The sequence below is a fragment of the Choristoneura fumiferana genome, chromosome 8 (assembly GCF_025370935.1).
Source record: "Choristoneura fumiferana chromosome 8, NRCan_CFum_1, whole genome shotgun sequence".
Lineage (NCBI taxonomy): Eukaryota > Metazoa > Arthropoda > Insecta > Lepidoptera > Tortricidae > Choristoneura > Choristoneura fumiferana.
This window is the reverse complement of record NC_133479.1, coordinates 2,905,966-2,930,554: the sequence shown is the minus strand read 5'-3', so window position 1 is coordinate 2,930,554 and position 24,589 is coordinate 2,905,966. Positions and strand designations below refer to the sequence as shown.

Sequence of the window (24,589 nt, the reverse complement as noted above, 5' to 3'; positions counted from 1 at the left end):
TAGTGGAAACTGTACTAGCTAATGTAATATTTTTGTCTTTTATACTATGTATTATTTCATGCTGTTTGTTGTCCTAAAATAAATAAAAATACAGAATTTGAGTGTTATTGGTCTCACCCAGTAGGCTGGGCAGCTGCTGGCTGCGGCAGGAGGTGACGTAGTTGAAGTAATGCGGCGCGAACTCCAGGAACTGCTGCCACTCCGGCTTCGTCATCTCTTTTAGCACGTAGCGCTCGTCTGAGGAATACAAAATAGTAGATTGATAACCAAGGGTGGAAAGTGACCCATTTCACCCAAGATAGATTATATATTTCTTCGAGGGGAAATTGGTAATTTCACCCGAGTTAGACACTCTACTTTTCATTTCGATTTTTTGGAAATAAGTCATAAAGGTCAACCTTCTTAGTTCGTCGTTCAACCTCCTGTTTTGTAGGTATATAAACTCCTTGGTCGTGACCAACTCGATTTTTTTTTATACTCGGCCGAGGCAAGTGGCCAGGTCGAAAAGGTACCGTTGGAGGTTGGATATAAGTAAATTCAACTTACTGAATAATACTGAAATTCAATTTAATGATATTCTCATTTTTTTGTACTATTTTACTTTCCTCACAGTCGAAATGAAAAGTAGAGTGTCTAACTCGGGTGAAATTACCCATTTCCCCTCGTTCTATTGGAATATCTGAGGTGAAATGGGTCACTTTCCACCCTTGGTTATCAATCTACTATTGCACTTGACTGTATAATTACATATCGTAAACAACAGCATAACTTAAATCTTACAATAATAACATGAGAATGTCTACAACACAATTACAATTGGCGGATAAAATAATAAATGTGATGCCGTCTCTGTTTGTTTTGTTCGAATAGACGGAGACGGCATCACATTTATCCGTCAAATAAAATTAATCTAGGATAGTGTTATATCTAGTTTTTAGCGTAATAATTAATACTTCTAGGAAGATATAAAAACTCAATAACCGTGTTCACTGTTTTTTAATCGCACCACAGATTCAACCACACATGGGCTACACTGCTGCCCTCTATCTTGCTATGCTATACAAGAGATAGCATTGTGTTTGTGCACTCACCCGTGGTCTTACAAAAGGTGGAGCCCGACTTGCCGCCGCGCGCCGCCCACGGCACGCAGTGTGCCAGGGACCGCACGAAGCCCTCCTCGATGACGCACAGACTCTTGCCTGCAACACACATACAGCGTCAACACACATACACACATACAACATTACATTTTGTTCAGCAGTGGACGTCTTCCGTCTGATGATGATGATGACTTTGGGAACTACGGCCCAGGCCCTCTCATTTTAAGAGACCTGTGCCCAGCATTGGGACGTATATACCTTCTACTTATACACGGTGATTTTTAATCGGTGATCAGGAATAACAAAAAGCGATAAGGACGGTCATACTGAACCACTTTTCCCATGGGATCAATACGAAAATCGGGGTAAAAAAATCCCTAGTTTCATTCATTGAGGCTGGTGAGGTGGTGAGGTTTCCTATGAAATAGCTGATTTTTTTACCCCGATTTTCGTATTGATCCCATGGGAAAAGTGGTTCAGTATGACCGTCCTTACCGATTATTGTTATTCCTGATCACCGATTAAAAATCACCGAGTATACCTACTATTACCAATCTGTTAAGTGCCATCAGCCAAATAAGTGGTTTAACAATTTTTATTTTTATGGTTATGTCAATCCAATTTATAGAAAGGGTAAACAAAGGGGGACCAGTAATGCTCGACCCTATACTGCTCAGCCATCACTGTACGACCTGATAATACGAACTCATTTTGGATTAGAATTATCAAGTCGTACAATATTAGGTCGTGCATTATTAGGGAGTCCAAATTTTTGCTCGGCCTGTTAATACTCGACCTGTTATTGTACGTCGTTATAACCGGAATCCAATCGAATCGAATGACCATAGATTTGTGTTAGGTTGTGTTAGGTCCAATTGTGACCACAATGCGCGAGCCGAGCGAGCGTAGCGAGCGTGCCGCGGCAGCGGCCGGTGAAGCGCCAGGACCAAATTAAGTTATTTTCTACTAAATTTATTAATATTCGATGTACACGAAAAACTTGATCAATCGTGCGAATCGATTGCTTGCTGTCAAAAGTGTGCTCCGATTATTAGGTCGTACAAAATCAGGTTGTCCAATAGCACCTTGAACATTATCGGTACAGGGTGATAAAGCTCGACCCGTGTTCCAAGTGACATGTGATTGAATTATCAGGTCGTACAAAATCGGTCGAGCATTGTCCAGGTCGTACAATAACTACACCCAACAAAGGCGCCATCAACCCCGACCACAGACATTAAATGATGTGAAAACCTAGAACCTATTGTAAAATAATTAATCTGTTCAGTAAATCGATTAATTTATTAATTAAATAGATCAAAGTATTTTTGTCTATTTTATTATTTACAATACTTGCTTTAATTCCAAAGACTGTTTATTCAATTATAAAAGCAGTAACTATTTTTTTAATTTTAAAGTACCTTAATAAATAGTAATCGCTTATTCAATCGAGTACTAATCGATTTTTAAAATGTCAAGTTTTCCACCATCTTTACGCTAGTCTATGGTACTACAGATTATACACGAGTTTCATTCAAGAAATAACGTCACATTTTGACGAAGATTTTTCAAATGAAAATTAAATATTGAAATCAAGTGAATTTTGGTAAAAAAAAGTAATTAGACGTCCAGTAAAGTTAAAAGACACGAATTATAGATAAATGTGTTTTGATTCGATCCAGTCGGTGTTTATACAAGAATTTTGATGAAATTAAACACCATATCAAATAATGTATAAACTAGACTAGTTCCTATCAAATGAGTATGTCGCTAAAGTCGAACTTTCAAGTTGACAGACACGTCTATTGACATTATTGTGTCATGACATGCAAACGATTATCTAGTTTAGGGTAGACCACATATTTGGCTGATGGTACCTACCTAGTAGTTTATAAGGATATCTTTTTATTAAATTTTGAAAAAAAAGTTTGATAGGATAAAATGAGGGCTATCGTTTTTTGTCTCACTAGATGGCGCACTGTTGTGTGAGGTTCTTAAGTATGGCTTTCAAAGTCTGTTATTACGGGCGTGAAAACAAAGTTTAGATTAAAATCATATTTAATACACCTTAAAACCGTACCATAAAAATAACGAGCATGCCACAGTGTTGCATAGTCCCCGTTTTGTTCGGAAAAAAGGGAGGACAAAGGTTTCCGAAACACAAAACTGTCTCAAAACTGATATTCATTGCCCCGGAACGCATATTTGCCATAATTAATTTCAGATATTGCAAAATATTCACAAAATTATTCTAATTATAAATAAACCCGCGTACCTCACCCAAAAATTATGAGATTTGACATTTCGGAGACCTCACGCTACACTAGCGCCTCTAGCGGCGAATTCATACGCGATAGCCCTCATTGCATTAAAACTGAGCCCGTCTTGCCATCAAACGTAGCAGTTTGGCGAGAATATATAATGTGTAATACCTAAGTTGTAATTTGATAATAAATAAAAAAAGTAACTGACTGTCGCCTTTGTCGCGGTCGTCGCAGCACCGCGCGTCGCCGGGGGCGGGGGCGGGAGCGGGGGCGGCGGCGAACGCGTCCGCGATGTGCGGGTTGGCGCCCAAAGGGGCCAACAGCATGTGGCGCAGCTTGTGGAACTGCGACGCGTAGTACACGCGGCAGATCAGGGCGTCCTGCCGACGACACGAGACGACTTAGTTCCACGACATCAGATAATACGTAATTTAATGGGATGCCCTTTATTTCGCATAATATTAGTTGTCATAATATGAATTCGAATAATAAACGGGCATATCAGCTATTATTAGACGGATTTATTATTAGGCTTATAGAGCATAATAATAAATAAGTAGGTATAATTTTCTATCTAATACCTTTAAACGAGCAATTCTTGTGTGTGTGTGTGTGTGTGTGTGTGTGTGTATATACATAAATACATACATACATACATACACACATATATGTATCTATAATCTGACGCTCGGAAACGGTTCCAATGATTTCGATGAAATTTGGTATGTGGAGGTTTTCGGGGATGACAAATCGATCTTTTATCTAGGGAAAAAAGCTTATTATCGAGTTCTAGCCCGAGCAAAGCTCGGCGGCCCAGGTACTGTAATGTAATCAAGCACAGATTAACGTATTTTGCGTTTTGTAAAATCTCACGTAATACAATCAAATCATTCAAGCGAAATGTCACGACTCTAAGAGAAGAGGAGGGGTGGGGTGGGGGGGGGTTGTGGTCCGAAAAATCGCCAGTTGTTATTTTTATCCCCCTTGCCCGCCGAAAGTAACAGTCTTGTAAAAAACCTAGTTTATATGACGTCTTACTTTTCTCTAAGTTTGGATTCGATTTCCTCAATGGAGTTAATCCTAAATGTACCTTCAGCAGTACTTCGATGTGTTCGTTTGACTTGGCCGCCTTGTTTTTGTCTCCGTCTGTCTTATCTTTCCCTGTATTCGGCTCACCCTCTTCTTGCTCTGTCTGATTGCTGTGCGATATGAAACAATACATTTAAAATGCCTTTTACGCCACCAAATGTCTGATTTTCTCAGTGTATTTTTTTATGCTTTTATATAAAACAGTAGGTTAGGTTAGGTCTGTTTTATGAAAGTTCCGAAAAAACATTGTTTCAGAGAAAAATCCTGAGTTGGGAAATGAAATAGATTGGAAAATGAAAAAGTTGGGAAAAGGCAGAGAACCCTTCTTTTCACAGACCTGTGCCTCTGGGCCCGCAGCGAGCGCTGGTACGTTACGGAAGCGAGCGTGGCCGCGATCACGGAGCCGATCTCGCCCGCCATCACCACCACAGGCACCAGCCCGCTGGATATTATCATGCCGCTCTGGAACAGTCCAACATCATCATCATCCCAGCCGGTAAACAAATAATTAATAAACAAATACGGGCTATAAAATATAGGTAGAGCCACCAGAGTTGAGGTCACGCTCACAAGAACAAGTCATGTTACAGCGGGATTTTGGGGTGCTTCTTGAAATTTCGACAAACGAATTATCGAATTTAATTTCATCGAAAACGATATATCGACTATTCAATACTAATATTTTCTGTTGGAGAAATTTCACTTCATCGAATAGTCATTACATATTAAAACAATTATTAGAACAACAGTACAAGGATTATTGTTTGCTTAAAAATACATTTCATCAACTATTCATGAGACAGAACAACTAAATATCGCTGTTTATTTCATCGACGTATTATTATAAAACACTTTCATTCCATAAAATAAAATTAATATAGTTACTATTAAGTATTATAGTTTTGGTTAGGTTAAAACTGCGACCTCAACAAAAATGAATCGCTACCTGGACAGTAGGTTAGGTTAGGTTAGAACTGCGACCCCAACAAAAATGAATCGCTACCTGGACAGTAGGTTAGGTTAGGTTAGAACTGCGACCCCAACAAAAATAAATCGCTATTAGAAAAGTACATTACAACTGCGACTTCAAAAAAATCACTGAAGTTGTGAAATGATAAATATTAATATAATATTCTAAGATGTAACATTTAAAAAATTAAAAAAAGTATGAAATAATAAAATATGAAATTAATATCTGCCAAATAAACAATCTCTTAAATAATATTTCCAGAAATTAAAAACCGGTAGTTTAAAAATACTCATTCTAATTATTCCAGGTAATGAATATTCGCCGAAATGAAAAAATATGAAATGTTGACTTTTAAATGATATTCGGTTTGTATGTAGACATTTCAAGGGTAAACCATTTGAGCTGGATACCAGATTCCATCCGCTTTAAGTATGAATGTACAACAACTTATATTCTATGTATATACGAATTACTAATAAAAAAATCAGGATACCTGATTCGAAGACTCCTTGTTAGAGAGCAACTGGGAAAGTATTTGACGCACCGTTTTCTTGTCGCCCTTCTCTTCATCTTCTTCTGTACCTATGTTTACAGTACACAAAGTGAGAGAGATAGAACCATATCGATATAATTAACTTTACAGGTTTGTTATAAAATAAAGTAATCTGTAAATTATACGTTCAAAAAAGTTCGTTTAATTAAGTCTCACAGAAAAATTTACCATATCAAATGATAATTATGCGTTTCCTTTATGAGTCATTTTAAACTTCACGAATACAATTGTAGATAGAATATTTTACTGAAAAGAAACTTCATTTCGATTTAAAAATAATTTTAACTGCATTAAAAAAAAATCTAAAATCTCCTTTTTGAACCAGAAATCGATCGGTTCATACTGGGGTTTCTAGTGTTAATTATGTTTTTTTAAACAAAAGACTTACCAGCGTGTTCTTTCTCATCTTTTGAAGGCTCTGAAAACACATAAGTTGTTCCTAAATTATTTATGTAGTCATCTTTGATTCATATATTCGCTTTGAAAAAACTGTCTACCTGAATTTTCGATGGCTTCCCCTGATGATTCTTCAAAGTCTGATTTATCTTCAACTGTAAATAAAAAAAATATAAACTCTATTTGGTATTAATATAACTTCACGTATAATAAAGTAGTATCATCTACTTAAAGCAAAGCTAACGAGACGAGATAATTTTTATCCTTTTCTAATACATCATTATTAAGATTGGTTTTTTGGAATCTTTTTGTATTTTTTAATTCAATTCCAAATTTTTTGTTACTTTACGTTCATCTCGTAAAACCTAAAAAAATTGAATTGAAATAAATATACAAAAACAATCCGAAAAACCAATCTCAATTTGATTGCTTAATAACGACATCTGTTGTCCGGGTGAGCGGTTAGTTCCAATGGGATGCTGAAAAGTTTCTCGATGAGGGCTACAGCATAGATGTCGTTAGTGTCGCTGCTTAAGTGACTAAATAAGAAAACAAACAAGCTCAGATATGTGGTGCATAGGATAAATTCGTGTCTGTATCACTGTCCAGCGGTGGTGTAGCGGTATAGCACGCGGCACGGAATGCCCAGGACCTGGGTTCGATTCCCAGCGCTGGTCTTATTTTTCTGGTTTTTCTGTGATTCGTGTTTCAGTTTGTATTTTCGACATCATTATTAGTTTTTCCATCCTTTTCTCTCTCATGCCAAAATATACTGAGCGACAATAAATCTGGCCCTCAAATGTATACGGAAATAGGTAATTTTGTAAGTAGAGTGGGCAAAATTTTGTGCCGCTAAATATCTCTTCTTGTTACCCTTAATTTGGTCATAAAATGTTATTGTTATGCTTCGTTCAATTAGAAATAGAAAATATAGTAGATTGTACAACAAGAGCATAAAACGAGCCATTTTACCCGAGGCGTTGATATAGCCACCCGAGCCGGTACGGCGAGGGTGGATAGACACGTCGAGGGGAAAATGGGTTTAATGCTCGAGTTTTACACTCTGCTTTTCACTTCGATGGCGAGGAAATTAAATAGCAACAATGGCAACAATGATTCACTTTCTATGTACCTTTTATTTTTTATGCATTATTATAATAATTCCATTATTTTAATTTTACAGATTTATTATAATTGATTTGATTGATTTTTAGTTTTATAATATAGGAACTTTTTTGTTTGTGGCTGTTGACACCTGATTAACTTGGTCTTGAGTTGGTATTAGACGAATGGACAAGAACATAAAAAGTCATTTTATGTAGCCTAGATACACCATTAACACGAACTTTACGAGCATGAGAAGTGAAAAAAATATTTATTCGCTCATTCGCTAAAATACATTACACATGCAATTAAAACAGAAATAATAAAAATAAAAATGAGTTTTTTGCGAAATCGCGAAGCGGTCTAGCTCTGGCTAGTGTTCATAATAATTCCAATTAGTCTCTCTGTCTGTTAGTAAGTACCCGTACTTACCGGGTGTGTCAGGCGGCGGCTTGTTCTTGGGCGCGGGTGACGCCCACTTCTCCTGTGCGTCGCGAAGCATCTTCTCTCCCAGGATAATCCGGTCAGACACATTCCAGAGCGAGCGGACCACCGCTGGAAGAACATTTTTTTTTATCCGACTGGATGGGAAACGAGCAAGTGGGTCTCCTGATGGTCAGAGATCACCACCGCCCATAGACACTTACAACACCAGGGGGATTGCAGATGCGTTGCAGATGCGCTGTTTAACGCTGTTTAAAGTTCCCAATACGCAGTAGGCTCGCGTGGGAATTACACCCCAGACCCTCTCAATCTCAATCAGTGATGACGATGACACTAACCTGCGCGATCGCTGTTTTCCTGCAGACTGACAGTGGTGAGCGAGACATGTATTTGTTCCGTATGGTGTTTGAACGCTTGATAGTCCTTCTCGGCTTCCGTCTCTGTCACACTACTGAACGTCTCGTGACCTGGCCAGGGAAAACCAAACAATACCTCACTAGACTTATCACCCCCGGCTTCACGCGTAATCCATAGATCCGAGGCCGTATTGCCTGACGTTTATGGCGCTCGCGATCGCAATCAAATGACAGTTTTTGTATACGAAATCTGTCATTTGATTGCAACCGCAGAAACGTTAGGCAATACGGCCTCAGGACCCGGTTGTACAACAAAGTATAAGTAAATGCTCGGAGTATAAACGATTTTGTATTTAAATACACTACTACTATTTGCTTGTACGGTTGGTTTATCGAGTGGATACTTATGTTAGGGCACCAACTGTACTTTATTATGCAACCGGGCCAGCTGCAGTTGCATTGAAATTCAGGGACTTTATTTAATTCTCATGGTAATTTTTAAAAATGATATTGTGACTTTCATTGACTTTGCATCAAAAATTGTCTTGCAAAATTCTATGACTTTTAGCCCAGCGGTTGTGATTTCAAGATTTTCCCTATCCCGTGGGAATATCGAGATAAAAAGTAGCCTATATGTTATGCCATATATCCAATATATATATATCCATATATCCATACAGCCGTTTTAGCATGAAGGAGTATCAAACATAGAAGGAGTTTTCATCACATTTGCTCGTAAGTAAGCAGTGTAACAAGCAAGCTAAGTTGGTTGCAATACAATTACCCGCCCCCGTAACCCTTTTTATTAACCCCCGACGGAAAAAGAGGGGTGCTATAAGTTTGACCGCTATGTGTCTGTCTGTGGCACCGTAGCTCTTAAACGGGTGAACCGATTTGAATGCGGATTGTTTTTATTTGAAAGCAAGTTTTTTTAGCGATGGTTCTTAGACATGTTTTATCAAAATCGGTTCAGGACTTTTTGAGATATTAAACTTTGTTACAGTTAGTGATTTACCTTTGAGCATAAGATCATTCAGTTGATTGATGAGTTCGTCCCGCATCACCTTGGTGTCGTATTTGATGGAAATGACTTCGGGCGGCAGTTCAATCTCGTACGGAGTTATTTTCATAAATCTGTAATTAAATAATAATTAAGCACATGTAGTAAAAGCTTTGTAAAAAAGAAAAAAAAAATATGGCTAACTGTAGTTGCATGTCACCCAAACTACATATTCATACCAAATTTCAATTCTCCAATGGATTACCTTAACTAACAAACAAACATTCAAACACGCATTGCGAGTTGGATAAAAGCTTGCAAAAGAACATAGAAACTCTATCTTCTTTGGAGTCGGTTAAAAAGGGCTAAAGGTCGGGAGCGGGTCGGGTCGGGAGTTCATCTCGGATTTATTTACGTGGCTGTATATGAACAACATCACAGGCTTTCGCGTACGACCCGCCCCGCGCCCGCCGTCGATGTGCTCTTATTCATATGCAGCCACGTATAGGCCCGCCGCACTCCCGACCCGACCTGTTTTTTTTTTTTTTTTTTTTTTTCTGGCTCGCGCGGCTTGCGCATCCGCCACAGACGCGTAAAGGTAAGGAAACGAAATCAATAGAAAATACGGGAATTTGGAATACGGAAAACGGAATTCAACAGGAGAAGATTACATGGAATTAAAACGAAAGAAATAAAGATAAGTATTTTACATAGGTACACATGATAAATTAAATTTAGTGAGATGAGGAACACATATTTAAATTTTAATATCATTATTATTTATAAATATGTTCAATAAGTTATATATAGTTATGTCATTAGAGGCTAAAAGGACAGAGATGGATGTAGGTAATGGGACCTTGTAGGATGTAAGCTGTTCATAAAGGAAGGAGTTGTCATGGAGAGGACATGAGAGAAATATATGATTAGTGTCTGCAATGCCCAAGCCACACTCACAAACATCAGACTCGATCAGTTTAAATTTAGCAAGGCTGGCGGGAGTACAAACATGACCCAGTCTCATACGGATAAGGCAGCAGGTAGCTCTCTTACCAAATTTAAATTTGCCAAACCAAGGTTTACACGGAATGCAAGGTTGAATAGAATAATAATATTTGCCCTTGATCTGGCAACTTTCAATCCACTTCTCTCTCCAGCTCTCTCTAAGAGATGAACCAGCGAGAGCGGCCAGATCATGACTGTAATTCTTATATGGAAAAAGATCACCATCTTTAACAGCTTCATTGGCTAGCCGATCAGCAATTACATTACCAGAAATATCACAGTGACTTGGAACCCAACCAAAAGACACTGAGTACCCCAAATCAGAACAATTAGCAAGGAGAGTTCTTAGTTTGATAATGACAGGGAATATTACTTTGCAGTTAAATGGGAATTTACTAAGAGCTTGAAGAGCGCTTTTTGAATCAGTTATAATCAAAGTTTTTCTGAGTTTGGCAAGTAAGATATATTCCACGGCTTTAAGTAATCCAAAGCATTCTCCCGTAAATACTGACGTTTCAGGAGGGAGTTTAATTTTCTGACTAATTTTGTATTGAGCATGGTACACCCCAACCCCCACATGGCCAAAAGACGCATGTTTGGAAGAATCAGAGTATATATGATGCCAGCTATGCCACCGATCGTCTTTAATAGAATTGAAATTAACGTTAGGGTCCATATCATTTTTGGTTACTCCTAAATTGAGATGAACAACAGGAGTTAAAGTAAGGGCAGAGAAATTATCACAGAAAAGGGGATATTCTGGATAGTGATAGGTTGGAGATTGTAGGGACCTGTACCTTTGGTAGCTTTTCACAAGGCACGGAGTTATTTTATGCGACCAATAACTAGATGATGTCAAAGAGTTATTTAATAGTGGAAGGCTTGATCGTAGGGGATGATTGGAATTTTGAAAGCAGCGAAATAAAAACTTATCTGACAAATATTGACGTCTTAAATGTAAAGGTGGTTCCACACATTCGACTTGTAGGCAATTTATAGGGCTTGATTTCATTGCACCACAGATCAGGCGTAGAGCTTTGGACTGGACAGCATCTAAACGTTTAAAGCCATTAACTTGACCCGGGATTAATAAGAATGTGCCATAATCGATGCTACTTCTAATCAAAGCGTTGTATAGGAGTCTAAGCGAAAATGGATGAGCACCCCACCAGACACCTGAAAGACATCGTATCATGTTTAAAAGTCGTTCGCACTTAGTTACAGTATAGTCGCAGTGGGGAACACCAGTAAGTTTAAAATCCAACACAACACCAAGGAAACGTGTAAAGCTTTTCGTTGGAATGGGGTGGCCATCAAAATTGACAGAAACCACAGGCGGTACCCTTGTCCTGGCGAAAGGAACCACGACGCTCTTAGAGTGGGAAATCTCAAGGCCATTGTCATCCAGCCAGTTTTTCAGGTGATTAAGGGATTCAGTTAAGCAAACTGAAGCCATTTCAGAATTTCGGTGTGAGCAATATACAAGCAAGTCATCGGCATATTGCAGAACTTTAACCTCTGTACCTAAAGTATCTTCTAGGTCATGGCTGTATATGTTGTAGAGTAGCGGGCTTAAAACCGAGCCTTGAGGTAACCCTCTCCACAAAAGCCTAGATTTCTTAGTGCCATCTACAGTAAGATTAATACACCTTCCTGATAGCATATTTATAATAAAATTGGAAAGCAAAAGTGGTACTTTAAGATTTTGAAGTTTTTTATGGAGGCGAGAAATAATGACATTATCGTACGCTGCTGAAATGTCCATAAATGCTGCAATCAAAGTATTGCCATCGGAAAATGCTTGTCTAATGTCCGTGATAAGAACAGCTATATTATCAATGGTACCTCTGCCACGCCTAAAACCAAATTGATTTTGGCTAAGTATATTGTTAGTTTCAATAAACCACTCTAGGCGATTTTTGACCAGATGTTCCGTAAGTTTCATTAGGACAGTGGACAGAGCTACAGGCCGATAAGAAGACACATCAAAAGGTTCCTTCTTTGGTTTCAGGAAAGGTAGAACATCTTGACATTTCCAAGTTTCGGGAATCTCGCCAGATATCAATATTTTGTTAATTAGTTTTAGGAAGTATAGAAGAGGAATATCATTTAGATGGGTAAAGAATGAATATGGTATACCATCTGGTCCAGGAGCTGAATCTTTAGTTTTAGAAATGACTCCTTTGAGTTCTGGTAGTGTGAATGGACCATTAAGCCCGCTCAGGTCCAGCACTGGAGGTAAAGGAATAAACTCAGGAACAGTGGGTGGAGCGAGTTTATCCAGAAAATCATTTGCTAATGTAGAAGGAAGGTTGGAGGAACAGTCTTCTTTAAAAGCAGATCGAAATCTTTTAATATTATTCCAAACCACAGAAGGGTTTGTATTAGGAGATACAGATAAGCAAAAGTTTCTCCAACCTTCAAACTTCTTTTTTTTAAAAAGCTTTTTTGTCTTGTCTATTTCCTCCAAAACAAAGTCAAAGTTTTCATTGGTGCTAGATTCTCTGTAAGCAAGTTCAGCCTCCTTTCGCCTCTTGGCCGCTGCAGTACATTCCGAATCCCACCATGGAGGAGAAGGAATGTTGTTTCCTCCTACTTTTTTCACTGGAAAAACATTATCAGCAGTCTCGACCATTATCTTTGCCAGAGCGGCTGCACATGTGGCTTCGTCGCTGTGTTCGATTGAAGGAAGAGAGGAAATTTTTTGATCAAGATGTTCCTTGAATGTATCCCAGTTAGCGTTACTCAAATTGTACTTTAAACGAGGAGGACTCTTTTGAGTAGGAGAGTTATTAAACGGAAATGACAGAAGAATAGTGAAATGATCACTTCCGAATGAAAGAGGAGAGACCTTCCAGGATAAAGAAGAAAATAAATTTGGACTACAAATAGAAACATCTGGGCAACTTATTCCCTCTCCAGGTGCAGTTCGTCGGGTGGGAGAACCATCATTTAGGATACAAAGATTATGGGAGTCCATCATATCAATGACTAGATTGCCATAGGAATTGGTGGTGGAACTACCCCAAGATTGATGTTGGGCATTCAAATCTCCAAGAAGAATAAGAGGCTTCGGAAGCAGTAACAATATGTCATTTACTTCATTATAAATAGTTGAAGAAGGGTGAGGGATATATAATGAGACAAAACAGATATTATTAACGGAAACAGCAATTATAGATATATCATTGTTATGAGCAGGAAGAGGAATATGTGAATAAGGAACGCCATGCTTTACAAGCAAAGCAACACCGGCAAATCCATCAGAGCGGTCCTCTCTTATACAAGAAAATCCTGATATTTTGAAATTGGATGAAGGCTTTAACCAAGTTTCTTGCAAGGCTATAATTTTTAAATTAAACTTATTTATTAAATAGAGTAAATCAGCTTTCTTTGGAATTATACTTCTACAGTTCCATTGAAGGATTTGAAATTGGCTGTTCATTATCGGTTAAGAGTTGAGTGAAAAAATTCATAATAGGGGCAGCGTGGGACGGTGAGATACTACTACCCAATCCAGATTGGGACAGTAACTGAATGATCAACAGAATTATTTCTTTCACAGATTGAGTGGTCTCATTAGATTTATAAATAGTTTTATTAGTGACGGGCATGTCATAATCCCTTGTCAAGGCATTATGCGCTGCCACATCATATCCTTTAGATCTAGATTGGGGTGGGGAGCGAGGTTTCATAAAGATAGTTTTCTTATAAGATGTAGTTGGGCTAGTGTGTGAGTAAGGTGTAGTTGGACTAGAGTGAGAGAAATCCTTTTCTGTTCCATTAGTGTTATTACTGAGTAATGCATCAGCATATGAAATTTTTGAGATAGGAGGGTGTTGTTTATTAGCTTCAAAATATGACACACAGCTCTTAGCCATGGTCTCCTTTATATTTTTTGTCTCTCAAATTCTAGACATTTTTTATCAGTAGCTAGGTGAGAACCTTTGCACAGACAACATCGTATATGCTCATCATCAACTTCACATTTTTCTCCAGTATGTCCCTGACCACATTTGTAACATCTGGGAGTTGAGCGGCACTGACCTCTGACATGCCCAAAGCGACAACAGTTGTAGCATTGTATAGTAGGATATATGTATAGGTCTACAGGTAGTGCTGCATAGCACATGAATATGCGTTTGGGCAAAACTTGGCCATCAAAGGTAAGTACCACTGACTCTGTAGGTTTTAACTCACTGACACCTGACTCAATAGCTTTCCTTTTTAGTCGTCTAACTTTTAATATCGGTCCACAGCCTATAGGAACAGAGATATTCTCTAAGACTTCTTCCTCTGACCACTCGGAGGGAACACCTCGTACAATTCCCAACCGGGTGACAGAGAAAGTCGGGATGAATGTCTTGTAGTTGGATGCTGACAGGGCAGGGTTGGTCAAAAAGTTATTGGCAGACTGAAAATCGCTGAAAGAAATAGTCACTCTATTTCTTCCAATGCGTTTCAGGCTCCCATTAACAATTTGGGAAATATTATTTTTCCTTAGAAATTTCCCAAACACTACTGGGTGTAGAGAGACATTGTCATTTTCTGAGATTTGCAATCGTTGTACATGTACATTAAATGGGGCTACATCTGATTTCTGGTACATCATTCTGCCTACTGGTTGAGGAGCTGTGGATGTCGAGTTAGTCAATGATTGAGCTGGTGCTGGTACTGAATCATTAGTTGCAGAAGGAGTGATGTGTTGTGGCTGTGGCTTGGGGGTTGGTTTAGCGAATATATTATGCATTCTTTGACGGCTTTCATCAAAATTACAAACACAATCATCTTCTTTTATTATTAAAGCCTCGCCATGACGTTGTCTTGACCTTTTTTTGTTGCAGTGGCGACATGTTTTTACAGAGTGTCGTTTCCTGCGGTTAATATTATCCTGGCTACAAGAGCCATCAGTGCTTGATCCATCTACAATAGTTACATTGTGTCCTATGTCTGGGGCAGTCCCCCCTGGGTCTTCAGGTAACTCCATGAGGAGTTACCTGAAGTACTTACAGAGATTACAAAAACTTACCCTTATATGTCCAGTATTTACACTAATAATTTACAAAAATATACAAATTTACATATAATACTTGTATTATTATTTACACTACCCAAATAATCAGCTCTTGTGAACGAAAATATCAATATTCACAAAATTTATAAAAATAATTAAAAAACACAACCAAACGACCGAACGTTTCCCGCGCTTTTCTTCGACCTGTTGTTTATGATATCAAAATAAGTAGATATTAGCTATGGTGAATGGAAGACCGAATGAACTACTTGTATACAGTTTTCTTATGTCTCAATAAAGTCACTCTTCGTTTAGCAGCAGAACTGTGTGTTTGTCTAAATCTTAATAGATACTAGATTTCTCTCAGGTTATGGGCTACCCATGCTCCGTAAAGTAATTTCAGTGCTAGTCAAGAATTAGATTACTAGTTCGAAAATTGTGTTTTTCGTGTGTAATCTGTGACAGAATAACGAAGATGTCGGCTAATTATGTTGCGAACGTGCCGAAGTTATTGGGCCGTGCCAACTATAGCGAATGGGTTTTCGCAGCAGAGAATTTCCTAGTATTGGAGGGTGTGCAAAAATTCATTGATGAAGAGCCTAACAAAGAGGAAATTGCGGCAGATCAAAAAACCAGAGCGAAGTTGATTTTAACTATCGATTCGTCTTTATTTGTTCATGTCAAAGATGTGAAAACTACGACTCAATTATGGAACAGACTCAAAAGTTTATTTGATGATTCCGGCTATGCAAGAAAGATTACGCTACTACGAAATCTTATTTCGATACGACTCGAAAATTGCAGTTCTATGACGGCATACGTGACTCAAGTTGTAGAAAATGGCCAGAAATTGAGCAGAACGGGTTTTAACATCAGTGATGAATGGATTGGCTCGCTTTTATTAGCGGGATTGCCAGAGAAATATTCCCCTATGATCATGGCGATCGAGCATTCAGGGATTTCTATTTCGGCGGACTCCATTAAAACAAAACTTCTTGACATGGAAGAAAAAAATTCAAATTTGAATTTGAACGAGAACGGAACGAATGAAATTGAAAGCGCATTTGCCAGTTCGCATTACCAACATAAGAAGAACAAAATGAAAGTCTATGGCGAAAAGCATGATGGCGGCAATTCGTCAATGTCAAATTCGAAAAATGTCAAATGTTTTCGATGTAAACAAGCCGGGCATTACCGCAATCAGTGTCCTAATGTTGAAAATAGTTCTTCGGCGTTAAAGAAAAGTACGCGAAAACCGTCAAATGCATTCAGTGCTGTGTTTTTGAGTGGCAATTTTAAGAAAAACGACTGGTATGTCGATTCTGGAGCTAGTGCTCACCTGACAGCTAACGAAAGTTGGATTAAAAATGGTTCATATGAGCCGGCCATTCGGGAGATTGTTGTCGCAAACAAGGAAAGCGTTCCTGTGTTGTGCAGTGGTGATGTGCAGATTGCTACAATAGGAAGCAACAGCGAATACGACATCGTTGTTCAAGACGTATTGTGTGTTCCGAATATAACCACAAACTTGTTATCAGTAAGTCAGTTGATTAACAAGGGCAACAAAGTGGAGTTCAATGATGAAAGTTGTAAGATTTTTAACAAGAAGGGAGATCTTGTTGCAACAGCTTCATTGATGAATGGAGTTTACAAGTTGAACATGCCAGAAAATACGACTGTTGCCATGGCCGCGTCTGCTGACACCTGGCATCGCCGCCTGGGGCATGTAAATAGTGCTTATATGAACAAAATGCAGAATGCAGTGGAAGGATTTAACCTACAAGGAAAGGTGGACCATATAAGCAAGGCATCATGCAAGGTATGTTGTGAAGGGAAACAATGTCGCTTGCCTTTTCCCAATGAAGGCAACAGAAGTGATACACTGCTGAATATAGTGCACACTGACATTTGTGGACCCATGGAAGTTGAATCCATCGGGGGATCAAGATACTACCTGTTGTTTGTTGATGATTTCAGTCGTATGGCATTTATATTTTTCATTAAGAATAAGAGTGAAGCTCTGACGTGTTTCAAGGAATTCAAAGCAAAAGTTGAAAACCAGCTTGGCAAGAAGATTAAGATCTTAAGAAGTGACAATGGCCGGGAGTTCTGTAATAACCAGTTTGATGATTATCTGAAAGAGAGTGGAATCATTCATCAGAGGAGTAATAATTACAGTCCTGAACAGAACGGCTTATGCGAAAGGTTGAACAGATCAGTGGTTGAGAAGGCACGATGCTTGCTGTATGATGGTGGTTTAAGCTTGGAATTCTGGGCAGAGGCTGCGAACACTGCGGTCTACCTGCGGAACAGAACTGTGGCAGCAGGATTAAACGGAAAGACACCATATGAAGTGTGGACCAACACCAAGCCAGATCTGAGTCACTTAAGAATCTTCGGTAGTACAGTGATGGTACATGTTGCCAAGGAGAAGAGACACAAGTGGGACAAGAAGTCTCGTCAATGTATCTTGTTGGGTTATCCAGAGAATGTCAAAGGATATCGCTTATTTGACCCGGAAACCAGATCTATCTTTATCAGCAGAGATGTGATAATCATGGAGAAGACTAATGACTCTGATTGTGTCATTGAGGTTCAGGAGAAGACAGACACCAATGGAAATCAGAAAGAAGAGTTGGAGATAAGTCGAGATTCAGTGGGGGATGACTATGAAGACCAGTCCAGTACTCTGGTAGACTCATCAGGAGACCAATTTACTGAATTTGAGACAGCTGACACATCAGAAAACACAAGTACTCCGATAAAGATAAGACCACAGAGAGAAAGACGTCCACCAGAAAGATATGGCATTACAAATATTTGCATAGCAGACAAGATAGATGATGCTAGCGGGCTATCATTGCAAGAAGCTTTACAAGGACCAGAGAAAGCGCACTGGAAGCAAGCAATGACAGATGAGTTGAAAAGCTTTGAAGAAAATGATGCTTGGGAACTTGTCAGTGTTCCAGATAAGGCTAGCATTGTGAAATGCAAATGGGTACTTAAGAAGAAGTATGATAGTGAAAACCATGTGCGTTACCGAGCAAGGTTAGTGGCCAAGGGCTTTACACAAAAGCTGGGTGTGGACTATGAGGAGACCTTCTCGCCCGTGGTAAGATACACAACTTTAAGACTTTTATTTGCATTGGCTGTGCGATTAGGGTTTGATATCTCACATTTAGATGTAACAACTGCTTTCCTGAACGGTTTTCTTGAGGAAACAATTTACATGCAGATTCCTGAGGGTTTTGTTGGTGGTAATACTGATGGCAAGGTGCTTAAGTTGAAGCGTGCCATTTATGGCCTAAAGCAATCCTCAAGGGCATGGTACAGGAGGGTAGATGATTGTTTAGTTCAGAGTGGATATATCAAGTCAAAACTAGAACCCTGTTTGTATATTAACAGTAGTAATGGTTTGAAGACTATAATAGCTTTATATGTCGATGTTTTTTTCTTGTTTTCCAATGATGAGCAGGAAACAAAGCGAATAAAGCAGGAACTTTCTTCTCAGTTCAAGCTAAAAGATCTAGGACAGGTCAAACAGTGCCTAGGTATGAATGTTAACATTGATAAACAGAATAATGTAATAACATTGGATCAGGAAAGTTATATTGATCAATTGTTGCATAGGTTCAATATGACTGAGAGCAAAGTTGCTGAGACTCCTATGGAGGAGAAATTAAATTTAGAAAAAGCTAGCGATTGCAAAAGCGAATTTCCTTATCAGCAGCTGATAGGCAGCCTTATGTATTTGGCAGTATTGACCAGGCCCGACATAATGTATGCTCTGTCTTATATGAGTCAGTTTAATAACTCATATAATGAGCAACATTGGTGCTATGCTAAGAGGATTCTTAGATATTTGAAAAAGACAAAGCATTATTGTTTGAAATACAGTAAAGATGGAAAAGCAGAAATTGAAGGCTTTGTTGATGCTGACTGGGCACATAATGTAGGAGACAGGAGGTCTTATACAGGGTTTAATTTTATGTTGTCTGGAGGTGCTATCTCATGGGAGAGTAAAAAGCAAAAAACAGTTGCATTGTCCAGTACTGAGGCTGAGTACATGGGTATCTCTGAAGCCTGTAAAGAAGCAATTTATTTGAGAAACTTACAATTTGAAATAACTGGTCACATGTATGCTGTTGTTCTGTACAATGACAACCAAAGTGCTCAGAAGTTGCTGGCGAATCCTGTCTTTCATAAGCGGTCTAAGCACATAGATGTGCGTTACCATTTTTGTAGGGAAAGTGTAGCTGACAAGTTAGTTCAGACTTTGTACTTGCCCACAGCAGATATGCCTGCGGATCTGCTGACTAAAAGTCTTAGTGCAACTAAACATTATAGGTTTATGTTTATGTTGGGGCTAGTGCCAAAGTAGTTTAGTTTTTGATAATGCTTGTATATTTTGATATAGTGGGGGTGTTGTTTATGATATCAAAATAAGTAGATATTAGCTATGGTGAATGGAAGACCGAATGAACTACTTGTATACAGTTTTCTTATGTCTCAATAAAGTCACTCTTCGTTTAGCAGCAGAACTGTGTGTTTGTCTAAATCTTAATAGATACTAGATTTCTCTCACGACCCAATCCCGACCTGCTACCATCTGTGTGTTTTGCACTTAAATGGCTCGAGTTGTTAACACTAGGTAATAATAATTACCTCGGCGTTTCGACCACATTGCAGTGGCCGTGATCATGAGTAGACCATTTAGAGGGTTCCCTGGTCAAACCCGATAAGTCGAAGTGACTGTTGAAAAAAGAACACTAAGGGGCTGCTTTACCATCCATTGATTAGTGTTAACTGACGGTTAAATGTGATGCCGTCTTTATTTGTTTTGTTCGAATAGATGGAGACGGCATCACATTTAACCGTCGGTCAACGCTAATCAATGGATGGTGAAACAGCCCCTAAGTATAATGGAGAAGTTTAAGTCGAGGTAATTATTATTCGTTGTTAGCATGATAAGTCCCGATTCTGGGCCCGATTGCATAACAAAGTACAAGCTAATATTATTAGCGATTTTGTATTGAAATTCACTAATACTATTAGCTTGTACTTTATTATGCAATTGGGCCCTGGTAATAGTTATGAGTGAACATCACGAAAATTTATAACATTATAGTCTCACCTCATTTCAGTGATGGTATATCGGTAGTAAGCAGCAGTGGGCGTGGCGAAGACGTGCGCGTGCGCGTGGTATGCGTGGCGGCAGGCGCGCGAGCGCAGCGCCCGCGCCGGCGAGCTGCGCGCGCGCAGGTACACCGCCAGCGACAGCGACAGCGCTGCGCGGGACAGCCGCCGCGCGCGGTGCCGAGCGCCGCACTGCTCGCACCGGGACCAGAATAGCACCTGGAAACAAAATTATGTTTACACAAAAATACGGTTCGAAGGACCAAAAACATGTATTAGAATACAATATTTATATACCAGAATACACCGAATATATGTAAATACAATACGTATTTCAAGTAAGAATGTACATCTTAATTTTTATTTCAATGTCAATTTCGTTCAAATTATAATACGATATTACAACAACTATAAAATAATGATGAATAACGACAGATTATTGATAAAATGTAGAGTCAGCGAGAAAATCGACAGATTTTACTTTTTTTTTAATGCCAATCGGTCCCATTTCTATCAAGGATTAAAACTCTTTGAGACCAACTAAGGTTAGAGTACTAGAACACCCACAAATCAACGAAAACTTTTTAAAGATAAAGATAAAGATAATTTATTTGTCAAACATGAGTTCCTATATAAAATTATTAAATCCATACAGTACATTTACATACAGTACAGTATATTTTCCATACAGTTCGTAGGGTACCAATTTGTAAAGCGAAACTTTAGCATGTAGTTTTTTTACGAATATGAATCCTTTATGCTTAAAGAAAATTAAACATGAAACTACCGTGAGACTCACTCGTATTAAATGACAGCCGCCGAGTCGCGTGTTCCTGAGAAGAAGGGCTACGAAACATGTCGAGCTAAACTCGGTTTAAGACGTGAGTTATCCGATACAATATCATTTAATATGAAAATTAAACAGTATGTAGACAACTAAAAACTGAACATTTTAACTCGCTATAGTATCTAACCCAGTATTGCTGCCCCATCTCAACTTTCCACCCTGTATACGCCTATGTGTACCATCAGCCAAATAAGTGGTCTATCAATTTTTAAACATGTTCCTATCAAATGAATATGTCGCTAAAGTCGAACTTTCAAGTTGACAGACACGTCTATTGGCATTATAAATAAATAAATAAATATCATGGGACACTTGACACCAATTTACCTAGTTCCAAACTAAGCAAAGCTTGTACTATGGACACTAGGCAACGGATAAACATACGTATATAGATAAAATACATACTTAAATACATATTAAACATCCAAGACCCGAGAACAAACATTAGTATTATTCATACAAATATCTGCCCCGGCCGGGATTCGAACCCGGGACCTTAAGCTTCGTAGTCAGGTTCTCTAACCACTCGGCCATCCGGTCGTCAGGTCGTATTGTTTTATGACATGCAAACGACTATCAACTTTAGGATGGTAGACCACATATTTGGCTGATGGTACCATTAGCATGCTTAGGAGATGAGCCATGAAGGAATTGCCTTAACACTGTTACAACTTCTAAATCTTAGTGGATTTGTACCCCAAAAAATCATACTTTTAATAGGTAACTCAGAAGACGTTACCATGGCAACAAGCAGGGTTTTGCAGGTGGTAGGACCTTGTGCAAGCTCCGCCCGGATTGCTACCACCATCTTGCTCGCTAATCCTCCCGTGAAGCAGCAGTGCTTCCACTGTTGTGTTTCGGCGTGGAGAGTAAGACAGCCGGTGAAATTACTGGCACTTGAGGTATCCCATCTTAGGCCTCTAGGTTGGCAACGCATCTGCAATACCTTTGTGTTTATGGGCGGTGGTGATCTCTTACCATCAGGAGACCCACTTGCTCGTTTGCCATCCAGTCAAATAAAAAAAAATAAAAAAAACAAGCAACACTCAAAAGTTGATTGACCCAGGAAACATGCCGTTTAAATCGTCAACAAATACAATACCTGGTTCTCCTGTTCCTCCTTAACTTTCTCCATGCTGTGCTGGATGACTCTGCTCGTTATGGTGATACAGGCATCGCCGTGGACGAACCTATGAAAATAATCTAACTATTATTATAAATGGCAAAGTTTGTGCGTCTGTGTTTGTTACTCCACGCTAAAACGGCTGGACGGATTTCAATGAAATTGGTATGTAGATAGCTGGACATCTAGAGTAACACATAGGCTGCTTTTTATCCCGATATCCCCACAGGATCGGGATAAAAATCTCGAAATTTTCGCTGGGTTCACGGTTGCTTTTAATGCAACCTCGAAATCCGGAATTTCAATTCAACTGTCAGATCTATTGGAGTGCGCGTGCGAAGCCTCGGGTAAAGTCTAGTAATAATATATTACCACGTTATTTACCATTCCATACGGTCCATTTCTGGCTATTGAATCCAACGAGCCAAACTTATATACATATATCGGTACGACACGAATAAGTAGAAATTAAGGGGCTGTTTCACCATCCATTGATTAGCGTTAACCGACGGTTAAATGTGATGCCGCGCGTCTCCGCCTATTCGAACAAAACAAATAGAGACGGCATCACACCTAACCGCCAGTTAACACTAATCAATGGATGGTGAAACAGCCCCTAAATGTTAAAATCATAACTGTCACATTGAAGTATATCATATCACCAATTTTTTGATTTTTACCTTTTTTTTTAATACGAACGCCTTTAGGCTTAGTAACCGTGTCTATCTGTTGCTTCTTTATGCTGACATCGCCGCACCGATTTAATATTTAGTATAATATATAGCTTGAGAACCTGGGAATAGGACCTAAACTATGTTTCATGCGTTTTTTACAAGCTTTTATTTAGTTTCAGCTGTCCCGTTGTCTGTCTTTAATCAAATCTTGCAAGTTAAATTCGACCAACTTCCAGTAGTTGGATCGACTTGAAATTTGGTACACTAAGGTGACTTGGGTGACAATACAATAATCTGGTAGATCCTGGTAGTCCGGCCAGGACCGTCCACAGGACGGAACTCTTCAACGGTTAATAGCATCGACTTGAAATTTGGTATGCAAATGTAGTTTGGATGACAATACAACTACAGACAGCAAAAAAGCTTGTATTCACAATGAAATGTTTACCAAAAACTTATTTACAAAAACACGTCTCAGAACGCTGGAAAAAGTTCGTGAGTTTTCTGGGGATGCCCGAGCTCTGACTGACCTCCTCACGTGCTGGTTGACCGGCACGGAGCAGTTGTTGGAGGGGCACTTGTACTCGCCGTTGAAGCAGTACTTCGCGAGGAACGCGCCCAGCGTTATGTCGTGGCGGCCGTACATCTCCATCGTCACTATCCTGGGAGAGGCAATAGGCTTGTGTTTTAAAACATTTATTAGTCTGTAATAGTAGACTGCACAAGAAGAGCATAAAACGAGCCATTCAACCCGAGACGTTTATAGCTTGAGGTGGATAGGCACGTCGAGGGAAAAAATGAAATTACGCGAAAAATATCGATGAAAAGTTTGTCGCGCGAAACAAAGGAAAGCGCAGACCATTTTGTTAGCTAACAGTTTACGGCGGGCGTTTGGACGAATTTTAAAGACACCTCTCTGTCTCACTAGAGTACCAGACCAGACTGTACTTTTCTCACTAGGGCTGTGGGACTTTTACTTACCAGGGGTTGACGCAGAAGTCGGGTGAGTTGGCCGACTTGCTGCTATAGCTGTAGAGCAGCACGACCAGCTTCTGGTGATTGTCGGGGGCCAGCGGGTCCAGCTCGCGAGGTTCCGGCTTCTCCTCCAGCTCCGGGTCTTTGGGGACCTTCTTCACCACTGACGGCTTGTTCTGAGGGCATTCGGCTGCGAAAAACACCGAATTTTCGAGATTGAGCAAAATATTGAGTTACTAGCGTTTACCCGCGGCTTCGCACGCGTAAATCGTTAGATACAGCAGTTGAATTGGAATTCCGGGATTTTACAAAATTCTCGTGGGAATTACATTGTGGTTTTTATCCTGTGGGAATATTGATTAAAAATATGAAAACGGTAGAACCCAGTTCGCTGCGCTGCGACAGGGTTCTATCGAGTGTCACAGTGTAAAAATTTGAAGTTTGTGAATAAAAACCATGATGTAGCTTTCGGGAATTTCCGTGGATATTCAGTAAATCCCGGAAATTCAATTCAACTGATCAGAATTTATGATTCACAC

General features: G+C 39.2%; 2 protein-coding genes across 2 annotated transcripts in view; one reads left to right on the top strand and one right to left on the bottom strand.

Moving 5' to 3' along the window:
- Positions 1 to 24,589, top strand: part of LOC141430148 (transmembrane protein 64) — a 275,453-nt gene that overhangs the window by 114,662 nt on the left and 136,202 nt on the right. The window lies entirely within an intron of this gene.
- LOC141430303 (putative 1-phosphatidylinositol 3-phosphate 5-kinase) overlaps positions 1 to 24,589 on the bottom strand; it is a gene marked incomplete in the record, with an annotated part of 61,894 nt that overhangs the window by 19,450 nt on the left and 17,855 nt on the right. Inside the window, 15 exon segments of the mRNA XM_074090936.1 lie at positions 118 to 237; positions 1,092 to 1,199; positions 3,573 to 3,744; positions 4,455 to 4,563; positions 4,791 to 4,915; positions 5,917 to 6,005; positions 6,365 to 6,415; positions 6,474 to 6,527; positions 7,909 to 8,031; positions 8,259 to 8,387; positions 9,292 to 9,410; positions 20,430 to 20,650; positions 22,381 to 22,468; positions 23,606 to 23,737; positions 24,057 to 24,240. Coding sequence (XP_073947037.1) covers positions 118 to 237; positions 1,092 to 1,199; positions 3,573 to 3,744; positions 4,455 to 4,563; positions 4,791 to 4,915; positions 5,917 to 6,005; positions 6,365 to 6,415; positions 6,474 to 6,527; positions 7,909 to 8,031; positions 8,259 to 8,387; positions 9,292 to 9,410; positions 20,430 to 20,650; positions 22,381 to 22,468; positions 23,606 to 23,737; positions 24,057 to 24,240 — 1,824 coding nt within the window.